Below are 15,898 nucleotides of genomic sequence, written 5' to 3' on the forward strand. Positions count from 1 at the left end.
AGGATGCTGACATCCTGTGCAAGTTATTCTTATTCACATGGTTTGGCATTGTTCTTACCTGACTATTTTTGATGTTAATTTACTTATGGCTGTTCATATTTTTAACAGGAAGACAGTGATCCAACAGTTCACGAGAGCCTAAGCATAGAAAATACATTATGGGCAAGCACCGTTGTTGCTTCAGGTAAGTGTTGCAATAGCAAAGCTGATAATGTATTTAAAAATTTATCTGAAATCATATATTTATTTTTTTCAATGTGAAATATTAATGGCTTTTGAAAGTTTTTTTTGTCTCCTAGGCTATTAATGTCTTGTTCCTCTGTCTGCCTTCCCATCGGTTTCATCATGCTAGTCTCAATATTTTCATACCTTTTTAATCCTCCTTAATAGTTTGGGTTTTACTTAACTTCTGCTGTTTCAGTAGTGCTGTCCCATGTACCCCACTGAGGTCACTGACCTTTTTGTTTTAATTAAAACTTCAGGTTGTAAAGTGCTCTGTTCAGCTCACTGTGGCTAGTGTCCTGCTGAAAAGCAAGGGTGGTTTTGCATTTCCTAGGAGTTTTATGTATACTCTGTGCTGTGGGTAAAGTTTGCTTAAAGTCTTTTATCAGGGAAAATCTTAATCAGAAAGTATAGATCAGTTATACAGTTATTTAGAAATAATGAGATCTAAGTATTAGTAATGTTTCATATGTGTCTCAGATATTACAAGGAGTTAACATGATCTAGATGCTGTATTCAGTCTTTAAGCCATTATGACTTTTCTAAGAGCAGAAAGTTACTTTCTTTCATCTTTGCTCTAAGAAAAGTCAAAAGGACTGTGGAAAAAAAAAAAAAAGGGCTGTGGTTATTCTTCTGCACAAAAGGACAGAATAAGGAGTTGGGAAAGCACGATTTCTGAAAAGGAGCTAGGATTTAAGATAGGGAATTGGAACAATGGGAAACAAGAGCGAGGAGGAGGAGGCGGCATATGGAGGGAGGGGAAGAAAGTAAAACAGGGTCTCCACGTACCTTGTCCAGCTAGGCCCTACTGTGAAGGCTTCTTCCATCAGCGAGGGGCCTGCTGGAGGGTTGTGGGGAAGAGATCAAGTTTGAGGAGGTGGCAAAGAGTCTGTGTCTGAGCACTCCTTTCCAGAGTCTAAAAGATAGTCATGTTCTCTGATGCGCAGTGTTGTGTGGTTTGATAGCACTGGGAAACTGTTCTGTCAAATGGATGATGCCTTAAGTTGTCCTCAGTTAGGTTTTTAACTTCAGTAGCCGGGATCTGTAACTGTGTAAAATGATGCTGCTCATGAATTATAAATTTCAACACTGTGTAAATTTGTTTTGAGTTTGCTTTCCCTGAATTTATATAAGGGGCAAAACTACACTCAGAGCGTACATTTGCAAAGTCAGTAATTCCAAATCAGTAATTTTGAATTTTAATTGAAAACTGTTTGTGTTTTCATTTTGAGGGTAGATGATTAGATTTTGTTTAGAAGTGTAGCTGATGTCTGAGGCCTCTTGATCTGCCATCTAAAATTGGGACCCAAATTAACAGACACAGTGCTCCTTAAAATTTATGCCTTAGCATGTGCTTGGGTTTTTTACTTCCGAGGAGTCTTGTGAAGGTTTAATTGTTTATGAAGGATTTAAGTTCATTATTAATGATGGCAATAGAAGAACATGGGAGAAGATAATTCTCTTGTTGGAGTGTGGTTTTGAGTAGTGGAATAAGACTCTAAGATAGACTCAGGGCACTCACTGAATGATACAGAGTAAAAATACTAAATGGCTCTTTAAGACTGCGGCCCCTCCTGTGCAGACAGAAGTTTGTTGAATTAAGGTATCAGAGAGAAATAATTTCTTTCACTAACCGATTTTGTGACATTTTATCTTTTTAATCTAAATTTTGGCATATCATTCATTTCATTTATGTCATCTCATGTATTAATTACAATTTAATTCTGTGATAATGTGCTCTTCTCATGTAAGTACTGCAGTTATCAAGCATATAAGATTTCTGTGTGGATATTTGCTTGTTTGTATGGCATCATAAATCCAGATGCTAAAAATTGCTCAGCATCTCTGTGGAGGTAGTGTTAGCATTTGACAGGATTAGGCCTTTAACGAAGAGAAGAAAATTATTGCCTTTGATCTGTTGCTTATCTAATAAGGAATATATAAGGCTTTATAGGTACACTGTGCATATAGTCATGAAGAAGATCATAAGGGAAAACAATTAGCGGATTGTTAAAATTAAGATGATCTGGATTTGCTTGATAACCAATGTATTGTTCAGTTGCTTTCATCTCACTTCCAAGTTGAATGTACATATTTATTGTGGTTTAACCCCAGCCAGCAACTAAGCACCACACTGCCACTTGCTCACTCCTCTCAAAAACAAAAAAACCCTGTGGGTTGAGATAAGAGTAACTTAATAATTGAAATAAAAATAAAATAAAATATAATAATGTCAGGAAGATAACAAAAAGAGAGTGAAATAAAACCCAAGGCAGACAAGTGATGCACAGTGCAGTTGCTCACCATGCACTGACCGATGCTCAGCCTGTCCCCAAGCAGTGATCAGCCCCTTCTGGCCAACTCCCCCCAGTTTATATACTGGGCATGATGTCATGGTATGGATTACTCCTTTGGCCAGTTTGGGTCAGGTGTCCTGGCTATATTCCCTCCCACCTCATTGTGCCCTTCCAGCCTCTGCTGGCAGGTCATGAGAAGCTGAAAAATCCTTGACTTAGTATAAACACTGCTTAGCAACAACTAAAAACATCTGTGTGTTATCAGCATTATTCTCATCCTAAATCCCAAACAGAGCATTGTACCAGCTACCAGAAAGAAAATTAACTCTGTCCCAGTCAAACCCAGGACAATAGCTAAGTTAGGATACTTGATGCTAAGTTAATTAAATTTGAATTTTTATAGGTTTTTTTTTTTAAAGTTACACTTCATAATTGAATTTCCAAGATTTATGATAACTGAAAATCTTGTTAATAAAAACACTTGAGACTCTCTGACTGCATTATAAACACAGATAAACTGTTTTGCTTAAAACCTGCCATGACAGGATGTCAGAGGTGGACTCTGCCTACAAAAGTTTGCAGGCATCCTCCCCTACCATGGCATGTCACAGTCCTTGATTATATCTGAAAAATTTAGTGGAAGATTATGCTTGCACACAACCTCTGCAGACAAGTGCCACCCAGCTTCCATGAAACCAGAAGAATAAACAGCCTGTAGCCTGTGAGTGTCTGTACTGTTTTTCACTCTGCAGATGGCTACCTCACCTCAACCACACTTGTATCTTATTTCACTCTCCTTACTGTCTAGGCTCACAGTTCTGTTACAGGAAGGTATTTTTCCACCCAAAAGCATATAACATCTATGTGTAAGACTAATCTTCTATTACTTTGCCACTGATTCAAGAACGTGGGTTTGTAGCCTTGTGCCCAGATGGTAGGGGGTAGAGTTCTGCCCTGCAACGTTGCCTGTACCTTCATCTTAAGACTCTCCACTATGGCAGTCTTTAAGGCATCCTAGCTTGGAAGGCTGCTTCCTCCAGTGCTCCTTAAGCAGCCTAGACATCACCTATTACTAAGCCAAGCAAATATGTGACCCATTGTTCTTGGGACTGTGTCATGCCCTTGCCCAGCCAAAGCATTCTGGGTCAACCTGCACAATTAGCTTCTTGTTACTGCCTGATGCCGTCGTTCTCAGGCGTCGAGACAAGGAGCTGCATCAATGACATCTGGGAAAGGAATATGTAGCTGAGTTGCAGGTACAAAACCATACTTAATTTTAGAAAAGGTTTTTCATAGGACATCTAGGACAACTGTTGGGTGAGGGTGTTCTCCTTACCATTTTCCTCCTCTCAGTGATTAAATATATGCTGAATTTTCTGATATTCCTGTTGACATATTACCTAAAACACACTGCATCAGTTAGGAGAGCTCACTATCTCCAAGACAGGTGTCATTGCTATTTGTCAAGGTGATACAGAAGGTCAAGATCAGGCTAGCAAAAGTGTTTGGGGAATTATGTGGGGAAAACCTCAGAAAACCTGAGCTCTGCTTGCTGATTTCCTGGCAGTTCTAGAGGAGAGAGACCACAAATCAATCATCCTGCAGATCAGTAACAGTAAATGTAAGTGCATAAAGGTATCAAGGAATTTTATCAACTACATGTTGAATGCAGATTACTAAACTCATGAAAATATCAGGATACTACAATAATGGATTCTCCAGAGAAAGAGAAAAGCCTGCTAGAGCAGTGCAAGTGACAAGAAAAACATTTTCTATAATTTAAAACTATTTTTATTTTCTTTTTGAATGATGGGAACCATAAAATTGGTTCAACAAAATGATGTGGTGTAAAACAACTCAAGGAAAAACTATTCCACAGCCTCTTTAAATCTACAAGTAAAGTTCAGGAGAGTGAGATTCTTCAAATTCAGAAGGTGCTTACTTTCCTTTAGTTTCAGTAAGTCTCCTTACCCCTTAGAATAACAGTAAGCTAAATGGAAAAAAAAACAAAAAAAAACAAAAAAACAACTGTTTTGTCACACCTAATATATACCCAGACGTTCTAATGGTCTAGCCTCAGAATTGATAATTTAGGTAGCTAAATGGAGATTCCCACTGCTACCAAAGCTAAAGTGCTTTCTGCCCCTTGCTGTAAAGCCCTGACAGAGATCTGATGAGTGCGTGTATGATCTTTATCCTAATCACAGAAAGTACAAAGACTAATTTGCCAGGATCACACTGGCAGGGTTGATCCTTTTGTTATTCTTTTAATAAGTGAGATAGGAAAAAATATTCTGACTTTTTTACTTACATGCAACATCCCAGCAAGTTTCAAAAAATGTAGCAGCAAGATAGTCTGTGTGTCATTGTTAATATCTGTATTATTGCTGTGGAAGTAATAGTGCCTGAAGGAAAGGAAGTTTTGGCTAGTGAGAACTTCAAAAACTGCTCAGTGAAAAGACAACTTTAAATGTAACCAAATATAATGTAAGCCACTAAGTATTTTGAAAGCCTCTTAGGTTATCTTTAAATTACTTTCAGATCATTTGCATTTGTGACATCACTGACTGTGGTGTTTGTGTTTATTGAAAGCTTTGGTAGCTTTCCTTTTGGAAAGAGAGAGAGAACATTCAGCAGTTAAATTTTAAAAAGCCTCAAGAGGTTCACTATGGTATGGACATACTACAGTACAGACCAACTTTTTCCTCTTCATTTACTGTAAAGATCAGTGTGGCTCAAACACTAAACAAGATAATGTAGTTTTCTGAGACCTGCTGAGATATTTATTAAGAAGAGATTGTATTAATGGAATTTTGTGATCATTTTGGCAGGTGTCAATCTTGCAAAGTCAAAGTCACTTTAGATAAAATCAGAACAATTTGTATAACTGCACAGTTGTAAAAAGCAGTGCTTTTTGCCAAGTCCTACACGCTATTTTAATTAATTTGAGCATTCTGTTGTTTTTATATGGTTCACATAGTGCTTGGGAAATACCAAAAATTAATATAATCACACGCAGGATTCAGAGTATACCTGACTATTTGCGTGTGTTAATTCTGCATAAGTCCTCTTTTATCTCTTTTCCAGGCCCACGTGTTTAGTCTAGTGGTATCTCCTGTAACTTCTTTCTCTCTTATCAACCCCTCTGCCCTTAACAATCTCTGGTTGCCCGGTTTATACGAGAGCCAGTTTGCATTGATCAAAATTCAGTAGTCAGAATTGACTTTATTGGCCTTTCGCCTTCGAACCTAACTTTTTAAGGAACAAAATATGAATCCAGTAGGACAGCTTGTTTTCCTGAGCTGCAGCAGCCGAGCCAGGTGGACCTTAGCGAAAGGTACCAGCAGGAGCAGAGAAGTCCTCCCCAGCTGTTACTGAAGTGAGGAGCTACGAAGGCAGAGATTGCTGGGGTGTGCAGGAGGGGATTCCCCATGGAATATCGTCCAGTGTGTTCTGCCCATCGGAGAGAGGTCAGCTCGGAGGATCACTGCAAATGTAAACGCCCCGAAGGGATATGGGCATTGGTTGGAGACCGTTAGGAAGAGTTCAGAAATGATGGATCAGTGACTCCTCTTTTACAAAAGTCAGGAGGAATTTTGGAATGTGGTGGGGGCATGTTACCTATATACTAATGTACAGATTTGCATGTGGAACAGTTAGCAGAGGCAAACCAGCTTTGGGGAAAATGTTTCTTGAGATTTCCCTTGACATAAAAGAGACAAAAAAAATAATAGAGTAACTAATTTTTAATTGTCCAGAAGATGTAATGTATAATCACGGGTGTTTTGTATGTGGATTCAGAGTATTCACTTGCATTCTCATTGTCGAGTAAAAGAAACTACCTTTCTTTAATGCCATCTTTAACTGTCATCTTTATTTCTTTGTGTGTTCCTTCCATTTTTTATGACCTGTTACACTGCAAGAGCAGCGATAGCAGATATTGCACATGGTCCTGATGGTCAAAGATAAATGAAGTTACTTAATGTCAGATAAATATGTAATGCTTCTGTAGTCTTTAAAGGTTTCTGAGCAGGATATTTCTGACAAGTTACGGTAATTATTTCTTTAAAACATAAAGACAACAATAAATATCACATTATTGGTTGTATTGCTATAAAGCCCTTTCAGGTTACCTGTAAAAGTAATAGAAAATAAGGGTTTTGTTTTGTGCTAGGAAGTATGACAGTGGCATATTAATAAAAAATGCTGAAGCCACGTATTCCTATACCATCCAGTAAAAATTGACTGAAAGATAATTGGAACAGAAGAATAATTTTTATAAGTTAATGAACAGGGGTATATTTTTGTATGGGATTCTATCAAAGTAAGTAATTGGGTGAATTAGATTTTATATCATAATAGATGACAGAGCTAGCAGGTGATTTGTGTATGATGAGTTCAGCACTATTGTACTAATTTTTGTATTCCTAGTGAAGGGCAGTTATTTATGCTGTGTGTTAACAGTTGGAGACAATTTTAGGTTCACATACAAGTTTTTAACCAGTTACATTGAAAGTATTGTTTCCATTAAAAAGAGGGAAAGTGTGTTGTCGTTTTTATGGATTCTAATTAAAGAAGTTATAATGATCCTTCATAGTCAATTCTGAAAAACATCATTCACAATACTATGTACATTGCATAAATGTTTGGACTTTTTCATACAATTGATTTGTTTGAGGAACTGTAAATTACTGCAAGCTTTAATTCAGACAAAATTTCTCTTAACTGCTTGACACCCTTGTTTTACTTTCTGTTTGTTTTTCAGGAACTGTAATTGGTGTTGTCATTTACACAGGCAAGGAAACTCGAAGTGTAATGAACACGTCCAATCCAAAAAATAAGGTAAGTTAACCTTACTGTGTGATTTCCTCCTATTGCTTTCATAAAACTTAAAAATACACGTACCTGAAACCAAAAATCTACAAGCTCTTACTCTGATGCATTTTGTCTGTGCTGGACTCTAGCTTGAACTTTGGTATGAGAAGTGAATTCTTTCTCAGTCTCATTTCAGAAGTAAAATTATTTTTCCATTAGCTAGGAGTATTACAGATACTAATAGAAACAATTGTCTTCAGAGTATAAATGCCCATCTTCAGACTTTTATACTTCGATCTGTCAGCTAAATATTAATTCCCACTTCACTTCTCTCAGATTATTTTACTGTAAAGTATTTGGCCAAAGCTACGCATAAACAAGGGATGTTCATAACAGAGGACTAAAATTTATTTCGGTTCCCAGAGGAAGTAGAGCAAAATAACTGAGGTTCCAGTCAGTACCCAGAACATTCTTCCAGGGATTTTTATAAGCAATGAAAACACTGTCAGGAGATTTGTCTGTTGAAAAGATACCAGAATTCTGAGTGCTTCCCTCAGTACAAGGTTCTTTCAGTTCAAAACAAAGCAAATAGCTCTTCATTTCATTGGTAATGTTTCTAAAGTGAGTTGGGGAGGACCCTCAATTATAAAGAAATGAAACTTCAGTTGTAGCCTGTGTGTTACAACCTAGACCTGTGTTTAGTAAGAAGATACTTAATTATATTAAGAAAGGAAAAAATTCTTGCAAGAGGTTTAGAAAAAATCAATTGTGACAGGTTGCCATTTTCACGCCATTCATAATAAGTTGCTCTGAGTAGGAACATCAAGAATGAAATAATACAAATTGCTTGAAGCAGTTATTTCAGTCCCCTGAGTGTATTGATTTGTGTTTCTAATAGAGATGCTTTTAAATGTCTCATTGACAGAGACAGGTGATATGTACCATTACGTGGATTAAGATGGCCTTTTATTATTTTAATCTTTGTAACATACATTTTAAAATAACAGAATAAAGTAGAACCAGAATGTTTGTGGTGCATAATTATTTTATGTTCCATCTGATACAAAGATGAGCCTTTTAGTAACAGAATCTTTCTCTAAGAATTCTGAACAACTTCTGACTAATAAATAATTCTCACAGATGTTTAAAATTAAATTATTTAATATTGATAGGTGAGTATGCATAAATGTAACACACTTCAACAGATTGCGGAGGTTTATTCAATTTTTAATAGATGTTAGAATTTTTTTTTGCATTAGCATTTCACACAGAAAACTATGATAAAGAGTAAAGAGATTTGTGTTTACAATTTCTCTAATGTTTTCAAAATTACTATTAATATTAAAATAGTTGCTCCAAACTTTCAGCAAAAAATTAAGTAGAAGATAAACCTACAAAAAAGAGATCCAGCAGCAGGTTGACAAGTTGCATCATGGTTTTTACTATTATGACAATACATGTACCACCTGTGCTTGCATAATACTTTAATGTTACAGCTGCTAACAATTAAATGTTGTGTTCTTTCACCTCTAGTGGAAACCTAAAGAAACTCAGGATTTTCATGAAGTGTTAGGAAGCAAAATATTGCGCATACGCATTCACACATATGCACATACACAAATGAACAGAGCCAAATTCTAATAATACTGTCTGGCGTATATTGTACTATGTAAAATAATTAGCTTAGGAACAATTCGGGAGAGGTTTAGACTGGATATGAGGAAAGATTTCCTTACCGAGAGGGTGCTCAAGCCCTGGCAGAGGCTTCCTGGAGAGGCAGTCGATGCCCCGAGCCAGTGAGTGTTTGAGGCATTTGGACAACACCCTTAATAACCTGCTTTGACTTCAGGTCAGCCCTGAAGTGGTCAGGCAGTTGGACAATGTAATCGTTGTAGGTCTCTTCCAACTGAAATAGTCTATTCTATTCTAATTAGGAATCATGCTTTTAAACAGTATTTTATCTGCCACTGATAAAACAGGTGATGCTTGTATAAGAAAACTGTACTCAGTTGTCCAAAGGACTTTCAGGGAGGTGACCTATTAAAATGTTTAGGATTCTAAATATGTATATTCATTTGTTCCTTGGAGATGCTTAGTTCTTTGTGCCATAGGTAGCTGATAGGAATGCATTAAATGTAAAAAACGAGCCTTAGTAGAGTAGATGTAAAATTACCTGCTTTAAATGTCTCTGCCTTGGTAGTTGCTCTATAGAATTTTTGAAAAATTTAAAAATTAGTCTTATACTTAGCAAGCGAAGGCTTTCTGGAGAGCCTATTTTCTGCATCAGCTCTGCGTCAACTGTCTTTCAGATTATTCTGTAAATGTGTAAATGAGTTTTGCGTGTGCCAATTGCTCGACAGTAATACTGGTGTGGCGTTTTTCCCTCTACGGACTGAACATTCTTGTTTAAAGCAGTAGCCAACAAGTAACATGACCAGTAAGGCTGAATTTGAGAAATGAAAACAGAAAAACACATAAGGCTATCACGGACGAATAAGCGATAAAACTCAGTACTTCAGTGTAAAAAATAGTTGCCGACATTTTTTAGCCTGCAGTTTTAACTCTGCCTTTCTGTGGAGTTAGTGTCTTACCGTTTCTGTATCTTCCAGCATGGGGTGAGGTTGGCTTGCATACTTCTGTAAGATAAGGCACTTACTGCCTGGAGGTGCTACTCAGCACTAGTTAGCTTTGCAGCAGGTAGACAAGCAGTAGCCCCTTCATTCCTCCTCTCTGTATTTGGGAGGGGGAATCTTCCCATGTTTTCTCAAGCTTGACAATAATGATTACATGTTGGATAGGATATATAGCATTAGGAGCCAAAAGGAGGGCAAAGGGTGTCTAAAATAATCTTTGAGAATAGAAGATATATCACAGTTGAGAGATTAAAGGTTCAAACAGTTAAAAAAAAAAAAATCTGCACCAAACTGACACTGAAACTAAAGTGAAATTAAATTGATCAATTGTAATATTGCTGCAAACTTGAGAGGAAGTAAGTCTGTCCCCTCTCCTGCTTTAGAGAAGAATTGTTACAAATACTATTTGGAACTGGTTTTGAATGGCAGACTGTCTGTCTCTGCTCTTTGAAAACAAATAAAAATAATATTCTAGAGGTTTTCCTGTAAAATGTGTTGATATGCTTATGTTGGGAATATAGTTCAGTGATGATCATGTTCTCTGGCTTTGGGAGAAAGTAAACAGAGATCTATGATTCTCAATTTCCATTGCCAAACTGAAACTTCTATGTCTAGAAACATGTAAAAAGTATATGGGCTTGACTCTTTTATTGTTCCTCTCTTTGCAATACAGATAGATGTTTCAGTTGTATTTTTTGCTGGAGTGTAACATTACCGCTGTACTTTGTACTAAAAACCGGGTTTTTCTAGTGGCAAATTTTTAGTTTTCCTGCTTAAGGGTAGATGCTTTTTGACTAACCCAATATTAAAATTTAGAGGTGCTCTGTAAACACTGAGCAGAAGACTAAAACTGAAATAAGTTTAAGCAAATTTATACATTTCACAATTTTTCATATATATACCTGTTCAAGCATGTGGTTTATCTGTATGTTAAACTTAGAAGGATTTATTGTGTTTGCTGAAGTATTTAGTCATTCAAGCAACAATTTTCTTAACTTAAAGTCAACACTTTGTTATTTTATTACAATTATAAAAATTGTTTCATTGCCTAAGGATGCAGACATGGTCTGAAAAACACAGAGATAGAGAGAAGAGAATTTTCTTAATGGATCAATTCAATATGTTTTTAATTCCAAACAATATAAAGAAAAATTATTTCTGACAAGGTTTAATTTCAGTCTAAAATGATATATGTTCTGTGCTTTAGATAAATGTAGAAATGGTAACATCAACATTATTATAGTGTAATGACTCTCTGCATTTTACCTCATTGGCAGTCACATCAGTTTACTCAGGAATGCAGTTCCAGCCTTTTTTTTTTAAAAAAAAAAAAAAAAAAATCAGATTGAATTGTGCTCCTCACAATGCTGTAATCAGTAATCAATCCTATTTGGATAGATATTCTTAAACCTTGGCTTTCTGGATGAAGTTGGATTTGTCAATGCTAAAGGTCATTTATAGGTGTTAATTAACCAAGAGGGAAATTAACAAATGAAGGTTATTTATTTATTTTATCTGGAATTTTGCAGTGTTCTAATTCTTACATATTTCAAGTGCCAAATAGTTTTTTTTGTTATCTAAATTTGGAATTGCTTTCACAGTTTTGGTCTTCATAGAAAGCAAGATTGTTAGCACAGCCTTTCTGCAAATGTGGCCTGTTTCTGTCAGTGACAACACATTTTGGGAGTAAAGTTTGAGAAAGACGGCATACTTGGAGGGAGATGGAAATAAATTCAAGGGAATGTATTTTGTGTACTAAGATTGAAACATTAAAATTACTTGGACTGTGCATTATACACACACTCAGAATGTACACAATAATGCATCAAAATGAGTAGAAATTATCTTAAAACGAACTCCTAAGAAATCAGTAGCCTCTGTGAAGGAGCTATAGCATGTAATCTGCCTAGTGTTCCTCATATTAGTACAAAAATAGTTTTTATATTGCTAATCCTTACAAGCAGCATTCAAAACACTTTTTTTTTTTTTTGCCTTATATTATGGAATTCTACATCTGCTGTTATGTTTTAACGTCAGAAGTAAAACTTCATAGTAACCATTCAGTGTTCATCAAAATGGTAATATTGGTTTTTTTCCCTCGTTCTTAACTAGCCTGAAAGCTAAATACTGCATGTCTGGTGGTTGGTGCTTTGCTGATTTTGTGAATGTTGTTTGTTTGGGGTTTTTTTTAAAAAAACAAGTGAAAATCTAATAACTGGTATTGTTTTTATGTGTGTTGCCCTTGGTTATTTGAAAATGGCCTCACTCTGGTGAGCCTTGAAGTAATAGAAAAATATTTCTAGTCCTGTAAACTAAGGCAAAATCACTTCACCCTCCCCTCTCTCTTTCCCCTCCCACAAAACGTCTTTTCCTAGTATTTTGTGACCAAATTTGCTTTGCTACATTTAAAAGGCTTCTTTAGGTTTGTCTTCTCTCCCCCATTTTATAGGAATAATTTTTGATAAATATTTCCTAAAACAGGACACCCCCCATCCACTTCTTTATTTGGAGTGAAATAGAGTGGCTGGAGCAGATTCATGTGTTCACAGAACTTGGTACCACTTCACCATTTACCCGTAGCATTTTCAATACTCAAAACACGTGCTTCCCTTGCCTTGACACGCTTTTTCGAACATCCTTAAACTGTGGTTGTCCAACATCTTGTAGTCAGCCATTCTCCTCTGTTCCACCTCAAAGGCTGACATCTGTGAGTCCAACTTGCATTTCTGTTCTCGAGTACCTATGTTAACGTTAGTAGCTCTTCTGTCCTGTGCCACCAGTCTTACTCATAACGGAACCAGAATCACTTCATGAATCTTGCACGTCAGTAGACCAAGGGAAGAAAATGCCCCATGAAATCCCCTGTCAGGTTACACAAACAAGAATTTGCTGTTTCCTGAAGAGCTTCAGAAGTGCCACAGAAATGCATTGACTTTGTCCTGCTACTGTGCAAGGGCCCAGTAACTTCATTAGCATGCTTTTCATATTAAATTGATAATTTGATGTTCATAGTCTGTTTGAGAACAGCTTTCTATGGCTGTGTGCTTCTAGTGCCTAGGATAAAAGCAGGACCTTGAAAACTTACATGGCTCCTAATGACAGATTTCAAGGATTTATAAGGCGGCGGTGGCTTATTTAGCACTTTTTTATTGAAGTATGGTCTGTTGTGATTAATTCTCCTAAAAATTCCTCTTTATATGGGATAAAATTGAGAAAGCTGCCACCTACAGGTACTAAGTAGTCCCCAAACTTAATTTGTTCCCTGTACCCAGGAAGTGCTTAACAACCAGCTTTGCTTGAAGTATGTGGATCCCTCTCAGTGTACAGGAGAACTGTTGGGATCAGGCAATGAGGAAATACATGTAATGTAGTACTGGCGCTTTTCTGTCCATGTGCTTCATCTCCGAGCAAAGAAAGGAGAGTAGTGAAACATGGAAAATAGAGTAGCTGCTCCCAAAGCCAAGAGTGTCTTGGTGAAATGGATGGAACAGTGTTAGACAAGGAGAACAAGAGACATCTTTCCTGAAACATTTGGAAAGAAGGGGCTGAACAGCAGAGGAGCCACCCTTGTTCTTCCAAAACTGGGATTCGAATGTTGGAACATAGATGCTTGGAAATGGTCAGCAGTGTTTTGGCAAACCAAAAGCAAAATTTCTGTGTCCTTCACTCTCAGACAGAAAGAATATCTACCTAGTATTGTTACCAGTATCCCCATTAAATGAAGTAGCAACAGTGGAAGTGGGGATTTCAATCCTCAGATGACCAGTATGTAAAAAATATAGTTCCACGTGAGGGAACTGAGGTTGTCAGTTTTCTTTCATATATAGAAAACTGGAAGATTATTTATACCACTATATTAAAACAGTAAGGCTGAAAGTCTTGATTGACTTCTTTGAGTGCAGATGTAGACAGAATTCACCTAATTCAAACTAGTATGTTGTAACAGGGGTTTTTTGCACAGTCCTGTATTTTATTTACAGCATGCTCTACAACTTTTGCAATTTCTTCTCAGACACTTCGTGGGGCATTTTTATCCGCATTACCAGTGCTTCTCAAATAGCAGTGTTTTGTTTGTTTTTTTTTTTAATACTTTTCTTTACAGTCTTCTCTCTGAAAGTAATACGGCAGTAATACTGCAGATGGGAAACTGGGGCACAGGAGATCAAAGGGGAGGTGGAAAAAACCCACAAACAAAAAACCAGTAACTGCGAGTGGTCAGTTTAAAGGTATTGGACGTAATTTCTCCAACAACTTAGTGTTTCATAGTAGTGTTATATCTTGGAGACTTGCTACTGTTATGTTTGCATGCACATGATGTCTGTAGTCTTAAAGCAAACTTGATCTTACTGTATTAGTAGGAAATCTGAAAAATAATGTCAGATCATCACTTGCTTATCTACTTTGCTGTTATATCCTTGGGCTAGAGAATAAGTTGTTCTATGATGCGGCCTGCTGTCAATTCACAAATTAAATCCCAGAATAACCTGTGCCCTAACTTCTAATTTGTTCTGAAAGCAACAATTAGACATGTTATGCAATTGGTATGCCAAGGCACATGATAGGTCTTTTCTGGCTACATGTAATTTAGCATGGTGTGCCACATTGCTATGCGACGTCTGAGTCACCCAGCCTAACTGCTGCTCAAGTACTGAACTGAAGAGATTATCTGTAGTATGTTATGGTATTTGGGACATTTCTATGTCACCTGGTATCACCTTCTGTTTACAGTCCTACTGCAAGGCAAAGAATGTGCAGCAATATACAATTTAGTTCTAAAAAATTGTTACGTAACAATATACAAAGCAAGCAAGGAATAGGGCTTTGGTAGTGAGAATTCTCACTGTAGGTAAATTTCTGGATTTACTGTGTATTTTAGAGTTAGTGGCAAACTCTTCCACTGATTTTGCTAAGCCCAAGAATTTATTCATAGCTGTAAAATTCCTACAATGTTAAATTAATTCCCTATTATATAAGTACATAGGAGGATAAAAACTGATATGTTCCAGAATGTGAATAACTAGCCATAAGCCATGTCTAAATCAGAGTTCTAAGTTTTTGTGATTTTCACCAAGAATTTTACTTGATGATGTTCTGAGATACATCATTTCCCATTTTGGAGACTCCCATTAAAAGTTGCTTGGATTTTATTCTCTTCTAGTATATTTTAAACATGGGCATGTTAAAATTTGGCTCAGCAGCTCAATGTCATTTCACACCGGTATTTGAGGAAGGATCAGTGGTGGAGTACACCGCTTCTGCAGTAGTCCCTAAAATAGATCATTCTCACAAAACAGTCTGAGCAACTCTTAAAATAGATCAAGTTACGGAATAGCAACAACTTGTTGCTTATTCACCAGAACTAGAGTATTTTACCTGTAGCAAACTAGGCTATAACGAATGATTTTTGGTAAAATGTAGAAGCCATTTTAAATTTTATCATTCTACAGAAGACAACACAAAAAGGGAAATTCCAATGCACTGACCCCGTGCTAACAGACCCTTACGTGTTTTCCTACTTCAGGATTATGATCTCTGTATGGGACGTTTGTTAATAAGAGCAATGTGCCACAGCTCACACTGATTTTTATGTTTTTGTTTTTTGGTTTTTTTTTCCCTTAATGCGTGTATTTTCTTGGAAGTCTGAAACCTTTAACTGAATTGTGGAGTTGTTATGTATGATTTCCTTAGTAAAGATGCACGCACACATTCTTCAAACAGTTCTAAAAACTCGAGACTGCAACTGTGTGGAAAGTCAGGTGTACCTAGTATTTTTATTTAATAACTCTGATTATTAGAAAAGCCTATATAATTTTTCCTTTGCATCATTTTCCATAATCTGTACGTTCCTATTCATGCTTTCCTGAATTTGCTCAATTTTTTCCAATATGAAGAGGAATTACATAGGAGGAACGGAGGGATTAGTTTTTGTGA

General features: G+C 36.6%; 1 protein-coding gene across 3 annotated transcripts in view; it reads left to right on the forward strand.

Annotated features, from left to right (window-relative positions):
* ATP9B (ATPase phospholipid transporting 9B (putative)) overlaps positions 1 to 15,898 on the forward strand; it is a 166,512-nt gene that overhangs the window by 84,345 nt on the left and 66,269 nt on the right. For all 3 annotated transcript variants that reach the window (XM_032998843.2, XM_032998844.2, XM_032998845.2), the window contains 2 exons: positions 109 to 184; positions 7,285 to 7,361. In XM_032998843.2, the coding sequence (XP_032854734.2) occupies positions 109 to 184; positions 7,285 to 7,361 (153 nt within the window). The remainder of the gene's footprint in view (positions 1 to 108; positions 185 to 7,284; positions 7,362 to 15,898) is intronic.

Source organism: Tyto alba, unplaced genomic scaffold (assembly GCF_018691265.1).
Source record: "Tyto alba isolate M040663 unplaced genomic scaffold, T.alba_DEE_v4.0 Super-Scaffold_48, whole genome shotgun sequence".
Taxonomy (NCBI): Eukaryota; Metazoa; Chordata; class Aves; order Strigiformes; family Tytonidae; genus Tyto; species Tyto alba.